We start from the raw sequence: 22,813 nt of genomic DNA, 5'->3' as shown, positions 1-22,813 counted from the left end.
ATGATCATTTTGAAACTTTATATTTTTGGAAATATTGACCCTAGCTGAATTACAGTGATAAAAAGCTGCTAATATGAAATGGTGCCAAAGCAGATTTATTTTTCAGTGACATTACTAAGCTATCATAATTTTTAAATAGTCCTACATGTATAAATGTACTAACAAATATAGGAGCATTTCTTGATATATCCAGTCTTTTCAACCAAAACCTAAAATAATTTGTGGCATTGTTTTGTTGTTACCATTGTTTTCTATTAATTTTGGTTACATCCATATTTGTAATAAAATTACTGTATTTTTACCCCAGGTTTTTTTCTAAACCATATAATATTATAAGCCCAATTTTTGATGATGTCATATTTTATCAAAAACCTTTACTATTAGTGGATAAAAGGAAAGATCTCATAATTTAAACAACTTTAAGTATATTTATTTACAATAAAATTCATCCATTTTAAATCATAACTTAATTGTTAAAAGCTATTATATTTGAATTTTTAAAAATTAGAATAACTATTTTAGAACAGGTAAGACTAAACTATTAATTGGCTATCTGTTGATTAAATAGTGTGGAATTTCGTTGCATTTTTTCTTTGTAAATGCAAAAACTGAATGACTTAATTATGAGAGTAAGGACTCATTTAAATTGAAAATCATAAGGAAAAAAGAACTATTGCCTGGAGTTAATAGTAGTCAGTACTTATAGTAATGATAATATAGTAGTCAGTACTTGTAGTAATAACGTATAGCTTGATTTTTGAATATAAGCACAAATTGTCTATCCAGGAAATCTTTATGTGGCTCATATTTATGTAATTTATTTGCATAGCTCCTGCAAATTATACACTGTTGTGGCTTTTTGGACTTAATGATAAATTAAGGAGAACATTAATTAAGAAAGGGAAAATAATTTTTTTCTTTTAATTTAGAAAGGTGTTACTGAAGATGGCTGGAACTGTATTTCTTGCCCTGGTGGTTTAACTGCAGAAGGAAAATGCCACTGTCCCACTGGCCATATTTTAGGTAAGAAGTAGATTCTAGAATGTGTCCTTATAGACTTTTTTTTTCCTGTTTTTAATGTACATTGTATACATTGTAACCACAGGAAATATAAGTGGTATTTTTTATGTAAATACTTCATACCAAAAACATTGTTCTCCAGCATACTTTTTTCAGTTAATGGTATGATCTGTTAGATCTACCACATACTTTTTAATCCACTCCATGGTATTTCATAGCATTTTGCTATTTAAAATATTTAGATTATTTTCTAACAAATAATGTTTGGGGTTTTTTTGCGGTACGCGGGCCTCTCACTGTTGTGGCCTCTCCCGTTGCGGAGCACAGACTCCGGACGCGCAGGCTCAGCGGTCATGGCTCACGGGCCTAGCCTCTCCGCGGCATGTGGGATCTTACCGGACCGGGGCACGAACCCATGTCCCCTGTATCGGCAGGCGGACTCTCAACCACTGCGCCACCAGGGAAGCCCACAAATAATGTTTTGATGAATATTTTTATGCACATCTTCAAGTGTTTCTGTGGGTTAGGTATCTGAAAATGAAACTGTAGTATTATAAGGTATATGAATTTACAATTGTAATAGATACCACCAAAAGCCCTCTAAGTTGTGAAACTTATCAGAAGTCTATGAAAATACTTGTTTCCCCAAATCCAGTGTAACAGGAACATGCAGGTAAGAGGTAAGAAATTCTCTGAGGAAAATATATTAATTTAAGATGATGATGATGATTTGGAAATTGGTTTCTGTATTTTTTATGTGGGAATGGGGAAGGCTTCACTTTTTGATACTTTATTATGGATGGTGCTTGACATGACTTTATGCAAACAAGTTGTTTTGAGAATTACTAGAATAATAATTACAACTGGGTTTTACTAAGTGTATAGAAGCTTATATATTGACTATGAGTTAACATCTTATTGTTTCTAAATTGTTTAGTGGAAAGAGATGTTAATGGAAGGTTGTTGTCTGAAGCAACTTGTAAACTCTGTGAGGAAAGTGAAAACTCTTTTACAATAGCAAATGCTTTAGGAAACAGGTAAGCGGTATGCTGGGTGCTGACTTCATTAATATCTTATATTTATGTAGAATCTGTGCCTTTCCTATCAGATTCCTTGCTCCTCACAATAACCCAAGGAAGGATAGAAATAAACAGGTAAGGAAGCTGAGGCCCAGAAAATGAGACAGAATAGGGTTTAATTCTTGTTTCAGTGTCTTGTTGTTGTTTGACCTCACTCGATAAGTCTGTCTCCTTGTCTTCAGAATGTGGACATACCACCCACTTCATAGGCTGTTACCACAGCTCAGAAACATACTTTACATATCTAAAGTTCTTAGCTAAATACTACAGAGTAAGTGCTCAGTAAAAGGTACCGATTTTTGTTTGTCATGTAATTTGTACATAATCTATAATATAATGCATAGTATATAATAGTAACTTTTATTTGCAATCTACTTATTATATACTAGGTACTATCTTTATATATTATATTACATAAAATATGTTAATAAATGTGATGATAATTATCATAACCCAGGTATCCTGGTTTATAGCCTTATTCTCTTTCACTTCCTGTTCCCCGTTTATGCATGCATACCTGCACACCACACACACACCCCTCCGTTTCTTTAACTCAAACACATCATCCCTATTCCAGTTCTTCAATTTTTTTAGTTGCCTACATGCTGACCTCCCTCTAAATACTGTTTTCTCTTCAGTTCCCAAATTGGAGATAGAAAATACTTGAGCAGTTTCTCCTGGGGATACTTAGTGTTGGATCATCTTTTCTCTCAGGCTGACCTAGGTTGTAGCATCCTAATACAGACCACTGGGTTGATCCCCCGTTCCTCTCCTTTTATACCTCGCTAAGCCTAGTTTGAGTTCTGTGCTGTGCCCCAGCTCCTCCTCCTACCTGTTCTGTTTTGTAATGAGTACCCATAGAAACCTATCAGTGTCCCCACTAGTCCACTGCCCTCCCTCCCTCCCTCTATATCATTCATTAATGAAAAATATAAAGTATTTTCCTAAAATAAATAAAGAAGATGAAAAGACTTTAAGAGTGTTTGTTGTAGGTTTGATGAGGGTATAGATACTCGTTTCTTTTCAGCGTATGTTACCTTTTTGCTTTGTGGCAGAAAAATAAGGAAAGTATATTCGATAATAACTACTTATAAAAATGGATTTGGTTTCATTTATATGAGTTTGTTGGGCTCTTTTGTTATTTGAGTGACTTAACCATCTTTGCTATTCAATACTATTTATTTTATATTACCTGCGGCTTCAAAAGAATATTCGCCTATTATTGGTTAATTTTATTTATTTATACCTTGCCTTGTAATACAAAGAGTAGTATATCAGCATTAATACTTCTAATATGTTTACTTTATTACAAGTAATTGCTTAGTTGAATGAATCTATTCTAATATAATCAGTTAGGAAGACAAGTTCTCAATTAAATTAGGGCTAGTGTAATTTATTAACATTTAACAAATTATTTTTGTTATATTGACAGGTGTGTCCAATGTGAACCAACATTCATTAACACCAGCAGGTCCTGTGTATGTTCAGAACCTAACATTTTAGTAAGTCTAATCAAATTGATAATGTATATACTTTTAAATTAAATTACTTATATTCTTCCATAAACTTTTTTTTTTCTTATTTATTAATGAAGACAGGGGGATTATGTTTCAGCAGCACAGGGAATTTCCCTCCACGTATGATTTCAGCTGCACGTTATGGAGATCTTGTGAGTATGCTTCAGTTTTTTTTTTTGTTCTATTGTTAAGGATATTTCTGCATTTCTTCCTTTGGTAATTAATTTGGGGCTAAAATGAGAAACATTTATGTGTAAATCCCTTTAAAATAGAAATTATCAGTCAATAAGAAACATTAGACAACAACTCAGCATTATAATTTATAAGTACAGTTGCTCTCTTCTCTACCTCAGCTCATTTCTTTTTCAGTGGATCTCAGAATGTTTAAGCTGGAAAGGTCTTTTATAGATCCTATAAAGAATGCAGTATAATATAGTTAAGAGCACCAGAGACTCTAGAGTTGAACCCTGGATTTACCAGTCATTAGTTTTATACCTTTGGACTTTTCTAAACGTCAGTTTTATTGTCTGTAGGTTGGGTGTAATAATACCTACCTCACAGAGCCTGTACATGGTAGTCACTGGAGATTTGAGGATTATTTGTATCCGACCAAGTTCCTTGTTTATAGATGAGAGCGTGATGGCAGATAGTTAGAGCTTTTGCAACAGAATCTGGTGATAACAAGATCTGGGATGTAAAATGGGAAGTGGATGAATCGGAACTGAAGAGGTCATCAGTCCAAGAGAAGAGGAGTTAGATGACTAACTAGGAGTCAGTCAGAGTAGAGCTTGTGTGGATAGGCTAGGATCTGGTTGCTACAATCATCACTGAATAAATGAGAGTGACTAGGGGGGCTGTAAGGATAGCCGTGATGAGGGTGGAATCTGGAATCCTCATGAATAAAGCAAAAATTCCTCTCCTCCAGTATAGTCTTGTGGGATTACAGGCAAGTACCAAATATTTGCAGAAAAACAAATACTAAAATAGACATATACATAGGGAGCTTAAGATCATCCAAATATTGGCTCGTTTGTAGTAAGATTCATGTTTTCTGGGGCATTCTTCTCCGGTCTCTGATTATAGTGACATATACCATTATTAAATTTGCAGGCCTTTAATTTTCATTTTTTCCTTTTCAAAATAAGTAAAAATAATTTTGCCAAAAATTCCAACAATGTCTCTTTTTCATATTTGGTCTCAGATTACCAGTCATTTAGAGGTCACGTCCCCTTCAGTCTCCTCCAGTCTGGAACACGTCCTCAGTCTTTCCCTGCCTTTCATGAACTCGACAGTTTTGTCATTTTACTATTTTTTTTTTTTTTTGACCATGCCACATGGCTTGCGGGATCTTGTTCCCTGACCAGGGATTGAACCCTGGGCCACAGTAGTGAAAACCCAGAATCCTAACCTCTAGGCCACCAGGGAAGTCCCCTACCTCGACAGTTTTGAAGACTACAGGCCTTACAATCCGTAGGGTGACCCTCAACCTGGGTCCATCCAGTTTTTTTTCATAATCAGGACATGCCTGGCAGGAAACCACAAAAAAGATGTGCTCTTCTCAATCCATTGCGTCACATGAGGAGACACATGTTGTCCATCTGTCCCACCACTGGTGGTGTCAACCTAACCATCACCCCCTGCTGTAAACTCACCACATCTGCTATTAAGTTACCATTTTCTTTGTATTCGGTAGTTTTTTTTTTTTTTGCGGTACGCGGGCCTCTCACTGTTGTGGCCTGTCCCATTGTGGAGCACAGGCTCCAGACGTTCAGGCTCAGCGGCCATGGCTCACGGGCCCAGCTGCTCTGCGGCATGTGGGATCCTCCCGGACCAGGGCACAAACCCGTGTCCCCTGCATCGGCAGGCGGACTCTCAACCACTGCACCACCAGGGAAGCCCCTGTATTTGGTAGTATTTTTGAGGAGAATTTCCAAGGTTACACTTCTTCTTCTCTAAACCTTCTCTAAACTAAGTAGCTTTAGTTTCCACTGATGTCACTTGCCTTCATCAACCACTACTATGATGGTTGCCAAATGTTTCTATCATTCCTTCCACATTATTAACATTCTACTGTAAGGAATTTTCCCTTCCTCACCTTTATATATTTATTTGTTCAGTAAGGACAGTATGGATTTGTGGGTTCCTATTTTATTCATTTCTTATAATCCAGTATATGTATTGTTTGTTTTGGTGCTCAAATTGTCATAGATTTGGCCATTATTAGAAGCCCCTTTGAGTTGGTTCCTATGTCTTTTTGACATATCTCTATCATTCTTTGAGCATTTCCTTACTTTCTGGCACAATAAGATTTCCAGGCTCATTTTGTACTTTTCCTGCTTCAGCCCTGGAAACAGTTATTTCTCTAAGAAGCTCTTAAGGATAATACTTAGAAACCAAGCTTACCATGCTTAGTATGCCCTCTTTAGCAGACATAGCTAGAAAATATATACACACATTATGTATATACATACACATATCTATAACTATTTCTGTATCCTATAGTTTTATATAATTTTATAAGAGAGACATGCAGTCCTCCTCAGGTAATATACCAGACAATCAATAAAAACTTTCCAAATATATGAACCAGTGTCTTCCCATTCCCTTTTTCCAAAAACAGCTTACATCTTCGTTTGTTTTCCCAACTTTAATTTTGAAAAATTTTTAAGTTGCAGAAAAGTTGAAAAAAATAATAACTGTGCATATATCTTTTAGTAGTTTAACCAATTATTAATGTTTTGCCACATTTGCTTTATCTCTCTCTGTGTATGTGAGTGTATGCATATGCACACATACACATCCATATTTTTTTCTGAGCCACTTGAAAATAATTTGTAGCTATATAACATTTCACTCCTAAATACTTTATCATGTAGCTCCTAAGAACAAGGGCATTTTTCTGGTATCACACCTAATAAGATTAAAATTAATATAATAGAATTACCTGATATACTGTTCATACCCAACAAATTTCACCATTTGTTTCAATAAAGTCTTTTATCCCTCCCCACTTTTTTTGGCAAGGGGGACCCAGGATCAGTGAAAGACCCCGCACTGAGTTAATCTTTTTAGTCTCCTTTAATTTAGAACAGAGAGATCCTTGTTCTGTTTTGCTTTTTGGGTTTTTTGTTTTGGCTTTTTTTTTGTTTTTTTTTTTTTGCATTGACTCTTGGAGAGTCAAGGCCAGCTTTCTTGTAGAGCATCCCACACTCTGGATTTTTCTCATGATTAGACTCAGTGAAATGTCTTTTTGCAAAAATATGATATAGGTGTTGGGAATAGCCCATTGCATCAACAAGGAGCACATAAGGTCAGGATGTCCAGTTAGTGGTGATGCTAAATTGACTGCCTGGTCATGGTGCTGTCTGCCACTTCTCTCCATTGGAAAGGTACTGTGACTAATAAGTTAGTCTGAGATTTTACTTTGAGACTATGTACATATCTGTTTTAGCAGCCATTGATGAACCTTACCTGAATCAATTATTAAATTGGTTATTTCAAAATGATTTCACAGGGCTTCCCTGGTGGCACAGTGGTTGAGAGTCCGCCTGCCGATGCAGGGGACACGGGTTCGTGCCCCGGTCCAGGAAGGTCCCACATGCCGCAGAGCGGCTGGGCCTGTGAGCCACGGCGGCTGAGCCTGCGCGTCTGGAGCCTGTGCTCCGCAGCAGGAGAGGCCACAACAATGAGAGGCCTGCGTACCGCAAAAAAAAAAAAAAAAAAAAATGATTTCACAATTCTGTTGTTCCCTTTATATTTTTAGTTAGCAGTCTTCTAGAAAGAGTGCTTTCTTTTCTCTCTGTGCTTTTATTTTTTTTTAGCTTTACTGCAAACTCCAGGTATCATGAGTGTGTTATAATCTGTCACTGTTACTCTTCTTTTCAAAGCTCAAATTGCCTCAAATTTGGACTTCCTTTGGTGTAGCCCCTGTGTTATTTTGACATGTCTCTTTCAGTCTTTAGGCACTACCTTAGTTTCTCTATACTGTGTTCCAGGCTCAACCAATGTAATTATAATTTTAAATAGTCACGTAATACTCTAGTTTATGCATTGAAATTCATGTAATTGTATGTCTATTGACTATTTAGGTTTTCTGTTATTAATAATATTGCTGTCAACCATTTTATGCACAAAGATGTGTTTTTCCTTTTGGAGAGATTATTGCCTTAAGACAAATTTCCTAAGTGTTTCTAAAAATTCCGTGGATATTGTTTTACAAAGGATCATACAACTTTATCACTGGCATTGTCTGTGGCTTCATTTTACATGCATTTGCCAGTACTGTTGTTATCGCTTTCCATTTTTGCTCAGCCTTTTTGTGTGTGTTAGTCAACCTTCTATGCATAGGTTTTTTTCTTACAAAATGAGAATTTTTGCTTATTGAAGAGATGAAAATAATGAATAATGAAGTGACTCATAATTTTATTTTAGATTTCTTTGACAGTTGTGGTGTCATGATTCATATAATTTGGTTTTATCTCCATTGTCCATGTTCAGAGAATTTATTCTGAATGGTGCTTCTCGGTGTCTCATTTTTTAGCAGGATATGCAGATGAACTTTACAGCAGTGGTGCTTAACTAGAGGCTTGTACCTGCAGCTTTTAGAGCACATGTATGCCTTGGTCTCATCCTAGGCATTCTGTTTCATTTGGTTTAGAATGAAGCCAAGCATTTTCTGTTTTTAGGAAATTCCACAGTTGATTCTGATACCCATCATTGTTTGAGAATCACCACTTTGGAGATTTTACATATTAGTTACTCTGAATATCCCCAGTCTCCAGTTGCTTAGAAATCATTCACAGATATTTCTTTTTTATTACTTGCCAATTTAATACAGTGTAATAATCCTAAATCAGCAAATATTAACCAATACTAAGTCAGAATCTAGTTTTTCTTTTATTTTTTTGCACTTTGATTTTTGTTTTAGTGAAATGGGCATAATAGTGTTTTCTTGGTTTTTTTTTGATTATAGGCATACTTTGTTTCCTTATATCCTTTGCCTAAGTGATGTGATTTTGTAATTCAGTCCTATTTGTAATTACTGACATTGCTTAGAATTAATTCTTATATTGCCGTTAGAATCTATTTTTCTGATAATATTGAGAAAGTAATGTTAGTTATTTCCGACTCAGCAATATACATATTAATGTCTTCTAAACAGCGTAGGGTTAAGGAATTTCTATTTGAACTTAAAACTAAAATTCATCTTTGTGTTTACAGGGCATGTCTTTCACTTCAGAATGGTTTGCAGAGTATTTGCAGTCATCAGCAGCTGCTTGTTGGGTATATTTGAATTTCTAGAAAATAATTTTATTCCATTTCAAAGAATTGTGATACCATTTTTTTCCCCACTTAATAAAACTTTCCTCTCTAAGTAGATATATCTCCTTGGTCATTTTCTATAAGAAAAATAAACCCTTTCTAAGTGGACTGAAAGAGAATACTAAAGAAAATGTTATTCATTTCACATTTCATTATTCGTAAATTGAATGTGTCCAAACTTATTCAGCAGAAATTGAATGTTAGGGGAAACTGATTCATACTATCATTTAGTAAATGTTTATTGATGACCTACTGTATGCCAAGCTCTGTTCTCAAATCTTTAAGTTATCTATTTCAGGAAAAGGCAGAGAAAAATCCCCCGTAGAATTATATTGTAAGTAAATGTTAGGTGGTGCTAAGTGCTATAAAGACAAATAAATCAGGGTAAAGAGCATAGAGAGTGGAAGGTGGTGCTATTTTATGGAGGGTGGTCAGGACAGGCATCTCTGGGAGCGTGATATTTGAGTAAAGATCTGAAGGAAGTAGAAGAGAGCCTTGTAAATATCTAGGGGAAGAGTATTCTAAGCAGAGACTGTAGCAAGTGCAGAGGTCCCGAAGCAGGAGTTCTCTGGTGTTCATGCTAAAGAAACAGGAAGGAGACCTGAGTGGCTAGAACAGAGTGAGCAGGGAAAGTGGAGAGATGAGTTCACGGGTGAAGGGAGTGACTATGTTGAGGACTTGGAGTTTACTGGAAGGGATATAGAGGATTTTGTGCAAAGGAAGACAATGGTTGACCTCAGGTTTTGAAAAGATCACTCTAATATGGAGAGCACATTTTGTTGGGGCAAAGACAGAAGCGGGGGGACCATTTAGGAGAGTATTAGAGTAATCCAGGTGAGAGAAAGTGGACTCGTGGACAAGGGTGGTACCATGGAAGTGTGAGAAATGTTTAGCTTCTGGATATACTTTGAAGATTGAGCCAATAGGATTTAATGATGAGCTGGATACGAGAAGGGAGAGACAGAATATTACTGCAGTGATTTTTATTTGAATAACTAAAAATGGAGTGGTCTTTTCCTGAAAGGGAAAACTGAAAAAGAAGTTTAAGGGGCAAACTCAACAAATGATCTTATTTTGCTGTTCATAAACAAATTACTTAAAATGGATTAGATTTATATGCATAAGCTCTAATATAGGAACAAATTATTATTCTTTCAAAAATTATTCTGCATAATAGTTTTTTTAAATGTCATGCTGTTAGTTCTTCTTTTAATTGCTTGTCTTTATATTTCCACCTAAAATTTACAGTTAAAATGTACAAATTATTTATCTGCCATATAGAAAGTTCTTTTCTACTTAAATTAGAGGAAAGGTATTAAAAGCAAAAGAATGTCCAAAAAAAGAATTTGCAGAATAGGTAAAGTTAAAACCGAGCATAATTTTTATGTCAACTTTTGCTTAGGATGTTAAAGTCCATACATTTCTCTGTCATTGCTCTCTTGTAGGTGTATGCCAATCTGACATCTTGCCAAGCTCTTGGAAATATGTGTGTGATGAATATGAATTCTTATGACTCTACCACTTTTGATGCATGTCGACTGTTTCAGTTTATCTTTGAAAATACTGCTGGACTGGGCACTGTTCATTCTGTTTCATTTTGGTAAGGCTATTCTAATTGATGAACCATCATTTTGACGAAATTCAGTGCAATTACTTGCACAAATACATATTAAGAATTGTTCCCCATTATTAAAACAATTGTGATTGTTTATAGGAGACAGAATCTTCCATGGCTGTTCTATGGAGACCAGCTAGGATTAGCACCTCAAGTACTCAGTACTACACCTCTTCCTACAAATTTCAGTTTTAAAGGGGAAAACCAGGTACAAGTCACTATATTATTGAAGGATAACTACATTTTGATTTACAATTTTAAAAGGTAACAAGAATATTACTAGTCATAATTCTTGATAGGCTTTTAAAAATTTAATTACTAAACTAAATCTGAATATTAGCTGCTGAGGAACTAAAAATATAAAGTTTAGCTGCCTTACTTGAGTATATGATACCTCTGGATTATGTCGTATGGCAGCAAGTAGTACTTGTGGGGTTGGGAAGGACAGTTTTCATCACCAAATGCAAAGCCATCTCTGTCCTGTATCTCCACATGTATAAAAAGGGCTTCCAAAGATTGACTGGGATTCTTATGCCTTTCCTTAGCACTTCACAGCTCCAAATTCTTACCTCAACTTTTTGACCTTCTAGAATGAAAGAACAGATTTTTCCCTCCCCTACTCACCCCCCATACACACACACACACACACACACACACACACACACACACACACACACTCGCACACACACACACACACAACACACACATTTAACAGGTTTCAAATGAAGTTATCTGTCACCAGCGCTGCCTCTCAATTCTGAAATAATAGTTTTTGTGCGAAAACCCAGTCCATTTATTTTGGTGTGTTTTATCATAGAGATACTTAGATTAATGTTGCTTCAAAGTAAAGATAGTTGAATTCAATATTTGATCTCTGGAAAAAGAAAAGATCAATCAACAATGAAAAAAATTTTATAGGCTATTTTACTGAATATATACTCTGGAAGTCTAAACTCTGAAAGTTTGTATAGACTGTTGTATGTAATATATATATTTATAGAGTTTCAGAGTATGTGACATTATTTTATTCTTGTTTTTCTTTAATCAGTATACAAAACTGAAGTTTGTTGCTGCTTCTTATGATGTAAGAGGAAATTTTCTCAAGTGGCAAACTTTAGAAGGAGGTGTTTTACAGGTGAGTATGATTCTAGCTAGAGAATTCCTAACGTGTCTTATATTTGACTGAGGCAAAGATGAGAAAAAAACTAGATTATTGCTTGGATAGAGCATCAGTTGCTTGGTAGAGTTGATTTTTTTCATGTGTTTTAAATTGGAATTTCTTAAAACTACTTTAAGTTATGACTTATAACAAAGATGCTCCCTTAACTTTTCATTCCTTGATACATTGAATGAGTATTATATAAAGTATATGTCCATGTTGAGTGTTGAGAACCCTTGACTATAAGCAAAGAAAACATCTGTGAGAGATATTTATCAGTTGTATTCTTTTGCTGTAGCTTTGTCCAGACACAGAGACAAGATTAAATGCTGCTTATTCCTTTGGAACAACCTATCAGCAGAATGTAAGTTGGAACTATTTTAGGCAGTCTGTATTTTAGCTTCATTTTTTCACATCAGCAATAATTGGAATATCTTTGAGTTTTTGAAATTGGAAATTTCTTGTAGTAATGAATAATTTCACCGATTGATATAGTTTTTATTAATCTAATCAGCATGAAAAGAGTACCTTGTCATAGATAGAGTCTTAAACATCATAATTAGTTGTTTATTTACTTCTAGGCATATAGGTCATAAAAATAATCTCTACTTTTGAACATTTTAGAATAAAGCAAAAGTATTACTTCATTTTTAATGAACAATAAAGTGTTATCACTCCCTCCTCCCTCTACCCTCCAGAAACAAATAAAAATGCTTTCCTTTTCTCTCCTTCCATGCTTTCCTCCCTCCCTCCCTCCCTGACCTTCCTTCCTTTGGTAATGCATTTTAAAACTACAGTATGGTACAAAGGAATATTATGAGCCATTAAACGTTTGAAAGAAATTCACTAGTCTACAAAAATACTTCTTGATAAAATGCATATATGTACACCATAGAACAAAACTGTGCTTCCAGTTTTGTTAAAACCACAATAAAAAATACTATCAGGGAAAACAGATTAGAAGATAAACATTTTTAACAGCGGTTATCTCTGAATGGTGGGATTACAGGTGATTTTTTCTCTTTTTTATATTTTCCAAATTTTCTATCATGAACGTGCATTTACTTTTATTATCAGAAACGACTTCTATGTTATTTTAAAAAAATGCTATTTTGTGTCTACTTTGGGCCAGGAGAATCAAGACTTGTTAAATGCCCGCTGCTGTATGCTCAGCATTTTATCATTTTTATCTCATCTGATCCATGAAATAACTATGTGAAATACATATTATTTGTGTTTTATGAATGAGGAAATGGTGCTCAGTAAGATTAGGTAATTTACTCAAGGTGTTGCATCAAGTAAATGTTCTGTTAGGCTTGAAAATCATGGGTTTTCCATTGAACCTGGTTGCCTCTCAAGGAGTTCATAGCCTAGTAGAGAAAACAGCTATATAGACAGACAAAGAATTGCAAAGAGTGTGATGTGTTGTTCTATAGATATGAACAAGGTACCATGTTGGTCCAAAGGAGGGTTCATTAGCAGTTCCTAGGGAAATATGGAAAGGCTTTACAGAGTGAGTGATACTTGAGCTTGTAGAATGAATATGAGTTTGCCAGGAGAGCACAGTGGGGAAGGGAATGTCAAGCAGAAACACCATTTGCAATGTCAGAGAGATGTAGAATAGCACAGCATATTTAGAGACTGTAAGTAGATTAGTTTGACTGGACCATAGACAGAGAGGGAGCAGTGGGAGATAAACCTGGCTCTGTTAAGGGGAGCCAAATCATAAACAGCGGTGTACATCAGGAGAAAGAATTGGGACCTCATCCCATAGGATAGGAGTTTTTAAACCTTTTCACTGTACACTTACTGTTGAGAATGAATGGGTTGTAGGACAAGATCCAGGTGGTTCTTTACTGTTGGTTATTTTGGCCCTTATAAAAGAATCATACATAGTATTCATGTTTTGAAAGACACATGGAAATGTGGATAAACAAGGTAACTGAAAGCTTTTCATTTTACAATTAAAAAAACTTGTAAAGATAATAAATATGCTTTCTAATTTTCAATTTGGATACTTTCATTTTTCATTTTCTTTTCCAGTGTGAGATTCCTATCTCTAAGATCTTAACAGACTTCCCCACGCCTACATTTTATGATGTGTACCTTGAATATACTGATGAAAATCAACACCAATATATTTGGGCTGTGCCTGTGTTAAACTTAAATCTTCAGCACAATAAAATATTTGTGAACCAAGGTAAGGCGTCCATATATACCACTCTTTCTCTGAGCTGAAATCAATTAACCAGTCAACCAACATGATAATTTAATAAATCGCAGATTATAAGAATGGTCATAGATTCTCTCTGAGTATAAGTTTCTATATAGCATGCCTAAAAGTAAAACAGTAAGGTTGCTGGTATATTTAGAAATTTTTACTAAATATATCAGGCTTATTATTAAGAAATTATGTTATTGCTAAAAGTGTATCCTGAGAAAAATTAGTAGAACTGTAAAATCAGGGCTAATTTTAATAGAAAAATTAGTAGAATGGAAAAAGTTCTCCTTGAGAGCCATCTTGAAGAATTGAAGATACTTTTTAAATGCCATCTCTTTTTTTATTATTATAACAGACAGTAGCTCTGGCAAGTGGCTTCTGACTCGGCGCATTTTCTTAGTGGATGCACTAAGTGGAAGAGAAAATGACTTAGGAAGTCAGCCAAGATTAATTCGAGTTGCTACCCAAATATCACTGAGGTAAACAAACGTCTAATGCACTAAATGAGGCTTGGAGTATATGGGAAAATGTGGTAGTGAAAGTAGTGACCTGTAATTATCAGGTGAAAACAATAAGAACACCTGAACTGGAACAATACATACTGTGTTTTTAGATGTCCCGATAGATTGGGATACACTAATAGAGGGGAAAATTACGTCAGAAGAGATTAAGGACTTTTGCCAAAATTCATATTGTAGGCCCACTCTAGACCTACTAAATTAGAATGGGTTGAGAGGGGGAAAGTGAAGATCAGTGGGCTGAAGCAGGTATGTTAGAGCCTGCCAGGTGATTGCAATAGGCAGGCTTCTGCGGCTCCATCTCCTTTAACAGCTACTGTTCTAGGTTGGCCCTCATTAATTATCAACACCTCACTCTTCCTAGGATACTTTTTTTTAAAAATAAATTTACTTATTTATTTTTGGTTGTGTTGGGTCTTCCTTGCTGTGCACGGGCTTTCTCTAGTTGCAGCGAGCGGGGGCTACTCTTCATTGTGGTGCGCGGGCTTCTTATGGCGGTGGCTTCTCTTGTTGTGGAGCACAGGCTCTAGGTGTGCGGGCTTCAGTAGCTGTGGCACACAGGCTCAGTAGTTGTGGCTTGCAGGCTCTAGAGCACAGGTTCAGTAGTTGTGGCGCACGAGCTGAGTTGCTCCGTGGCATGTGGGATCTTCCCGGACCAGGGATCGAACCCGTGTCCCCTGCATTGGCAGGCGGATTCTTAACCACCGCTCCACCAGGGAAATACCTTCCTGGGATACTTTAATGATGACCCTGCCTTACGGTAGTGCCTTGCAGCCCTCATGCGTCTTCTCCAGTGTGAGATTCCTATCTCTAAGACCTTAACCAGCCTTCCCACTCCAATATTTTATGATGTGCACCTTGAATACACTGATGAAAATCAGCACCATCTTCTTTCTGGCACTTCAACATAGATTATTTTTTTCACTTTGATTTTTATGATAATCTTATCAGGTAGGCAGTACAGAAGTTTTGTCATATGCCTTGCTGAAATCCAACTGTGCTGTTTTTAGCAGTCCCTCAATCTAATGTAGTATCCCTAGTGAAAACGACATTGAAACTAGCCACGCGTGATTTGCTCTTGGAGAAACTATGCTGGCCACCGGTGCTTGGCATTTTCCTTTCTGAGTTTACAAACTGTACATTACTAATGCATTGAATTCAGCAAAATGTACCCCATTATGTGCCCTAAAGAGTATTAGATATGACACAGTATTTTGTTAAGAATTCATCTTCTTTGAAAATTAGGATATTATCTGCCTTCCTCTAGGCTTCATGTAACACTTCTCTTTTGAGTAGTCCTCAAAAGTGGTGCACAGTACTTCACTGATTTCATTTGTAAACTTCGTAGGACCTAGATCAACAAGAGTTTCTAATTTGTCTCAGAGGTTATATTTCAATATAAAGTTCTGACCACTTCAAATAGCCTATGTTGTTACCATTAGTTTATGTTTGACCTCTAGTTTTTAGTAACTGGTAGTTCTGAGATCACCAAGACTATCCGTATCTAATTCAGAAGAAACAATAAGTTAAATTTATGTTTAAGAGCCTAGATGTATTTATAACTAAAAATGAATTTTCTTTTAAACAGTATCCGCCTTGTACCCAACACAAAAAATGGAAATATCTACCCTCCCTTAATTACCATTGCCTACAGTGACATTGATATCAAAGATCCCAACAGCCAGTCTGTGAAGGTGAGTTCCTTCCTAATCATTGCCTCTCTATGTGTTCGTATAATGCTGATAGAGTTTGTGTTATGATCAAAAGACAATTAGTCCTTTTTAAAGTTTTAAATAAACATGGCACTTTATATAGTCAAGACTTAATTATTTTTTACTAATAGTGGTAAGAGGTGAGTTCTTATGGATCCTGGGTATAAAAAAGCAAGAATTATGTTTGTCAGTAGACAGCGTCACCAGCAGCTGGGCCTCCCTGTCAGTATCCTGGGGTAGGCGGAGCCATGCAGCATCTGTTCCCATCCTCTTTGGCCACCTTGCTTCTGTTAAGATTTTGCCTCCTTGACTAACTAAACCAGGAACTCAAACCTTAAGTGGGCATGTGTGTTCCTCTTCTCACCAGTCTTGCCCACTTGATAGAGACACAATTCAACAGGCAGAAAGAGAATCAAATTATCAGCTTTATAACTAGTAGCGCTAAAGTGAGCTAGAGAATGCAGTTTGGACCTTCAGCCAATTAGTCTTCTGCTATTTCCCAACTCAGTTAAGTTTAACCACAGAACTATAATCCTCCCCTGCCTGGCAGGGCCTGTATATGGAAGCGATACCATGTACACACTGAAAACGGGCTACACCAAAGAGAATGAGCCTGGGAAAGGCTGAGCCGCACGACACAGTTCCTCCTCTCTGCCTCGCCAGGCAGATGAAGCATCCCTGCTTTGATGAGGGGTAAATGAGAGAGGATAGAGGTCAAAAGCAGGCTAATCCTTCTCTACTTCTTCCTCATTCCCTGTCCTCTCCAGAAACATGAGAATTGGAAGGTGAGCATTCCTTACTCCAAGACTCACTAATAGCTTTTAATTTCTATTATTTTACTTTTCTGAATTTTAAAATTCTAGTTCTTCAGCCAGTGCTTTTGGCCTCTCTGTTGCACTTGTATGTGTGCTCAGCTACTATTGGATTCAGGCTTTCGTTAAGTGAAAAGTAGGCACATAAATAACTTTTCTTTGAAAGATTTCACATCCTCATTTGTATTACCTGGTTTCATGTTAAAATTAGCTTCGATTGCCTGTGTTTGTATACATTATAGTGAGAGGAGAAGAAAATCCAGAAACATGCTTAGTAACAACAAAAGACTGCCTGGTTTACGTCTTCCTGGAATGGTCATTCTTGGGTAGTCAAGAGTATATTTATCTTAACATAAAACACTTCTGGGTGTTTTCTTTAAATATTTTTCTTGTCCAAAATATTCTAAACTAAGTCTTGACAAATTGGAAAAAAAGTTGAGAGAATCATAAAACCATATTGAGGAAGTCCACCTCAAATTCATTCTAATTGTAGAATGTACAGTTCTTTCATCATTTCTTAATTTCTCATGACAGCTATTGTAAAAGTTCTACATTCATTTTAAGTATCCAGCTACATCTCTGCTCTCTCACCAAAGACAAATAACCTATCTTTGTATTTTACGGAGCAGATCAAAACCATCCAATACGAATTCCTTCAGATTTCCTCTTTAATACTTAAGTATCTCTGTTTCATTATCTTTCCTAACTCCTGTTCCTATTTCTAAGAAAAAAGGACCCTTCCCACTTTCTTAAGCAAATTTTCAACCTGTACTTGTTTAGAGTACTTCCTCCAGTATCCTGTTTCACCCACAACCCTTTATTCAGCCAGCTTCTCTGCTGGTCCCTTTCCTTTGCTTATAATACCCTTCAGGTTGCCCCATCTTAAAAACAAACTAACACGACCAAACAGTAAAATTATCCATCAGCTCTGCCAACTGTTCAGCTTGCTATCGTGTGTCTTTCCTTGATTTCCCAACCATTTACTCTTTCATCATTTGCAGTTTTGCTCTTGCCATTTGCTTCTTTGAAAACCTGTTTCATGAAGTCAGCAATGAATTCCACATACACTGGCTTTATTTCTTTAACTTGACACTTACACAGTTGACCCTTGAACAACATGGGTTTGAACTGCATGGGTCTACTTATACATGGGTTTTTTTTTTTCCTTCACTCAATATGTACCACAGCACTACACGAAGTTGGTTGAATCCATGGATGCGGAGGGCCAATTCTAAAGTTCTCTCTGGATTTTTGACTGCACGGGGGTTGGCGTCTCTAACCCCTGCATTGTTCAAGGGCCAGTTGTACAACATTTGACACTACTGGTGACCTCCTCCTTTTTGAAACTCCCTGTTTATGACCTTGCTAAGACTTAGGTATCTTCCCTCTCCTACTTCTCATACTCCTGTTTCTCTTAACCCTTTGCTGGTTCTTCTTTCTACTGTCTCAATATAATGGTATCCCTAAGATTCTTGTTCAGCCCTTTGATTAATCTGCCATCTTAGGCTGTGATTGTTTAGCCAGTTGCTGAATTCTTGATATGTAAGATCAGTCACACTCCTCAGTTACAGAAACCTATCAGAAAATGAAATACGATTAATTTGGCTTGACTGCTATTAATGAACCTACCTAGCTCCTAATGAAGCCCTCTTTCTTTAACATGTGTTCAAAAGGGATGTTTAAAGTAGCATGAATAATTCCCAAGAGCGTATTCATTTATGTATTGATACAAATAAGGGTCAACTCTAGTAACATTGATAGTTCAAAAGTATGGCATTTATGGTAAAATTCAGTTACAAATGTATTTTTCTAGTAAAAGTAGTTTTGTGTTATATAACTTCAGTATGGCTAATTCACTTTCTTTTAAATATCAGGTTTCTTTCTCGGTCACATATGAAATGGATCAAGGAGAAGCACATGTCCAGACAGATGTGAGTTTATTTTAACCTGTTAAAAATACTTACAGTATATTTTTTACTTAAAAAAAAAGGTTTTTACATGTACAGGAAAGTTGTCAAAATAGAGAGATTTGCCATATATCCCTCACCCAGCCTCCCCTAATGTTAACATCTTACATGATGGTAGTACAGTGATGTTAATCAGAAAATTAATATTGATGTAGTCCTAATCTGTTAACTAATCTAAATACTCTTTGGATTTTACAGATTTTTTTCACTATCTTTCTTCTGTTTTAGGACCCAGTCCAGGGTCACATATTACTTCTAGCCATCGTGTGTATCTTTAGATCTGTGACAGGTGCTCTGTCATTCTTTGTCTTTCATGACTGACACTGGTATTTTGGACCTCAGTTGGGTTTATCTGATATTTTCCCATGATTAAATGTAGTTTTAGCACAAATGCCACAGAAATGATGTTGTACCCTTCTCAGCAAATCATATCAGAAGATACTTGATGTCAGTGTATCTTATTAACAGTGATGTCACCTTCGATCATATGGCTAAGATGGTGTCCACAGAGTTCTCCACTGTATTTTTCCACTTATAATTAATAAGTGTCTTGTATCTTGTGAGGAGATACTTGAGATTATGCAAATATCCTGCTCCTCATTATTCTTTTGCCCTCTAATTTTAGCACCCATTGTTAATTCTTGCCAGTAAAAAGTGTTACTGTGACATTTGTCTGATGATGATTGTGTATTTCCATCATTTCTTCTGTATTTGTTAATTCAAGTTCTGCTATAAGGAGGAACTGTCCCTTTGTCCACATTGATTTATTTATTCAATTATTTATTTAAATCAGTGTGGACTCATGGATATTTATTTATTCTAACAATAATAATTCATTACTATCTACTTTCTTGCTCAAATTGTCCCAGATTTGACCGTTGGGAGTTCCTTAAATTTGGCTCCTATGTCCTTTTAGCCACCTTCCACCACCATTTTTTGAGTACTTCCTTACTTTCTGTTTACAGTATCTTTGAACATGGATGAAATTACATTATGAAATTACATAAATTCCAAATTTTTATTTTCCTTTAGATTGCTTTGGGTGTGTTGGGTGGACTAGCTGTTTTATTGTCTCTTTTGAAGACAGCAGGTTGGAAGAGACGCATTGGGAGTCCCATGATCGATTTACAGGTATGATCACAGGAATTTTTTAAGTATATTTTTATCTTTTGGCTATTTTATATCCTTCTAATAAAACACAGCTAGAGAATGAGTCAAAAGTTGCCTTGAGTTTCTCTGGTGTATATGACTATGAGAGGTGTATGCTCATTTCCCTCCCACGTTGCTGTGGGCCAGTCTGCACACAACAGCAGAGCTGTTCTTGTTTCCTCACGTCCTCACCAATCAATACTTGCTGTTTTTCAAGTCTTTCCATTTTTTGCCAATTTGGTGGGGTAAGTAGTATGTTATTCTTGATTTAATTTTCATTTCTCTGATTACTCTTCATATGCTTTATTAATCATTTGGGTTTCCCCTTCTGTGAACTTCCTGTTTGTATCCCTTGCCCATTTTTCTAATTAAGTTTTCAGTTTTTCTTGTTTATTTAAACAAGTTTTTATATTTTATTTATTTGGAGTTTTATGTATTTTCTAAATATAAATCCACTTTTGGTTTTTGATGTTGAAATTTATTCTCCAAGAGTGATTCATGTGTTATTTTATCTATGTGTTACTTTGTTTAACAGAAACTCTTGATTTTAATATTGTCAGATCTGAGTAGGTTTTCATATTATGGCATGTGCTTTTAGGATCTTGTTTAGGAAAGCCTCCCCTATCTCAAGATCAAAAAGGTATTCGCCCATATTTTACTCTATTAACTTTATAGTTTCTCTTCTCAATTAATCTTCTTTATGTTTGTTTTTATTTTTATCTATCATTTTTTGAATATTTACTATGTGCCAGGCACTTTTTTTTTTTTTTTTTTTTTTTTTTTTTTTTGGCGGTGCGCAGGTCTCTCACTGCTGTGGCCTCTCCCGTTGCGGAGCACAGGCTCCGGACGCACCGGCTCAGCGGCCATGGCTCACGGGTCCAGCCGCTCTGTGGCATGTGGGATCTTCCCAGACCGGGGCACAAACCCATGTCCCCTGCATCAGCAGGCGGACTCTCAACCACTGCGCCACCAGGGAAGCCCCTATTCATTTAATTTTTATAGCAACAAAGTAATAGGTGGTATTTCCATTTCGCTGATAAAGAACATGAGAAAGGCACGTAGTAAATTTGTTTGTGCTGGGATGTCTTCCTGGCTCCAGAGCCAGTGTGCCAAGGAATCAGAGGAGGGGGGCTTGATTTACTGTCTGGGATAGTCAAGAAAGGCTTCCAAGAGAAGTGAACTTTAAGCTGGGTTATCTGCGCGTTCCACAAATAGTCACTGACAGCCTACTGTCTGAGTGCCAGGTGCTCTACTAGGCACTGGGGGGATTGTGATAATGAGCAAAGAGAGACATCGTCTCTGCCCTCAGAGCTCATGAGAGTTTGCCAGAGAGAAAAAGAGAAGAATATTTGTAGAATCAATGCCCATTTCATTCCCCAAAACATTTGAGATGAAAGTGTGGAATAGTTAATTATTGAGTAAGTGGTTGGAACTGGCAGATGAGGCTAAATATTTAATTTTTGTCTAGGTTGTGGAGGACCTTGTGAGTCAGGAATTTATATTTTAATAAGGAGTCACTGTACATTTTTAAGAAGGGGAGTAACACAATCCAATTTACATTTTAGAAAGCCAACTCTGATGGTAGTATAGAGGATACATTGGAGAGAAGGATTCCAGACTCGAAGAAAATTAGGAGGCGGTTCTAAATTTCTTAGATGGTGAAAGATGAGAAGGGTTGAATAAGACAGAGGCTATTGGGAATGGATCAAAAGGTTAGGACCCAAAAGGTGTCTAGGAAGTGGCTGCAGTTGGTCTTTCTAACTGATCCACGTATACATGAAACAAGGCTTCAAGCTTGTAAATAACATGTTATTAAATAACATGTTATTAAAAGTAATAGTATAAATAGGTTGTGTCTATAATGGCTGTAATTCTCTTTTTAAATTGCAGACAGTTATGAAATTCTTGGTTTACTATGCTGGTGATCTGGCCAATGTTTTCTTTATCATCACTGTGGGAACAGGTCTTTACTGGCTTATTTTCTTCAAAGTAAGTGATTTTCTGAATTTAACCTAAGTGCCAATACCTGAATAACTTGTAAGCTTTCTTTATAAAGGAACTGTCTTTAGTGGAGGATATTTCTGATCAAGAGTATTGGGGCAAATGCTAAACTCACCATTCCCTGAGTGTGCTGTGTTTACTGAGTGCATCACCACCTTCCTCTTTTACGCTTTCTTTGGGTTATAACTTGTGTTTAGTAAAAACTTTGTATGGTCATATTTAGCAGCGTAATTTTTATCATAGGCACAGAAGTCTGTCTCTGTTTTGCTACCAATGCCGGCTCAGGAAGAACGTTTTGTTACTTATGTGGGATGTGCCTTTGCTCTGAAGGTAAGTTTCAAAGCACGGGTTACTGAATTTAAAAGACCTGCTAATAAGCATATAAGTCTTTAAAATTAAACTGCTTTCAAAATCTTTGGTGTAAAATTTAGTTTAATTTTGGAAGAAAGCATGAATTAATTCTGTTTTACTACTTTTATTTATAATAGATATCTTATTCTGAAGATCTGCCTTAAATATTTTTTTATTATTTAATTTAACCTGTTAATTGAGAGTAAAAGGTACCATGCTGGATAAAGTGCTGAACTCTTAGCATTTGTTCTCTGCCTCCATATTCCTTTCCTCCTCTCTCCATGGCAACCCCCCTCCCTACTTCATTGTTCTGTCGATGGATGTGAAGCTCTTTACATGCTTCTGTGGTAGATCTCATCCAATTGTGTTG

The 22,813-nt window shown here is 36.2% G+C and overlaps 1 protein-coding gene across 4 annotated transcripts in view; it reads left to right on the top strand.

Moving 5' to 3' along the window:
• Positions 1 to 22,813, top strand: part of TMEM67 (transmembrane protein 67) — a 45,148-nt gene that overhangs the window by 2,874 nt on the left and 19,461 nt on the right. For 3 of the 4 annotated variants that reach the window (XR_010936284.1, XR_010936285.1, XM_067711772.1), the window contains exons 3-18: positions 930 to 1,023; positions 1,958 to 2,057; positions 3,532 to 3,601; positions 3,694 to 3,768; positions 8,837 to 8,899; positions 10,384 to 10,538; positions 10,653 to 10,761; positions 11,602 to 11,688; positions 12,011 to 12,076; positions 13,756 to 13,912; positions 14,289 to 14,412; positions 16,040 to 16,145; positions 18,850 to 18,906; positions 19,975 to 20,073; positions 21,982 to 22,080; positions 22,336 to 22,422. Coding sequence is in view for 2 of the 4 variants with exons in the window: in XM_067711772.1 (XP_067567873.1) it covers positions 930 to 1,023; positions 1,958 to 2,057; positions 3,532 to 3,601; positions 3,694 to 3,768; positions 8,837 to 8,899; positions 10,384 to 10,538; positions 10,653 to 10,761; positions 11,602 to 11,688; positions 12,011 to 12,076; positions 13,756 to 13,912; positions 14,289 to 14,412; positions 16,040 to 16,145; positions 18,850 to 18,906; positions 19,975 to 20,073; positions 21,982 to 22,080; positions 22,336 to 22,422 (1,548 nt within the window). In the remaining 2 variants the exon portion in view is untranslated. Of the gene's footprint in view, positions 1 to 929; positions 1,024 to 1,957; positions 2,058 to 2,107; positions 2,175 to 3,531; positions 3,602 to 3,693; positions 3,769 to 8,836; positions 8,900 to 10,383; positions 10,539 to 10,652; positions 10,762 to 11,601; positions 11,689 to 12,010; positions 12,077 to 13,755; positions 13,913 to 14,288; positions 14,413 to 16,039; positions 16,146 to 18,849; positions 18,907 to 19,974; positions 20,074 to 21,981; positions 22,081 to 22,335; positions 22,423 to 22,813 lie in introns of all 4 variants that reach the window. The other variant, XM_067711774.1, reaches the window with a different exon arrangement.

The sequence above is a fragment of the Pseudorca crassidens genome, chromosome 17, assembly GCF_039906515.1.
Source record: "Pseudorca crassidens isolate mPseCra1 chromosome 17, mPseCra1.hap1, whole genome shotgun sequence".
Lineage (NCBI taxonomy): Eukaryota > Metazoa > Chordata > Mammalia > Artiodactyla > Delphinidae > Pseudorca > Pseudorca crassidens.
The sequence above is the reverse complement of the archived record's forward strand: the minus strand, read 5'-3'. Positions and strand labels throughout refer to the sequence as shown.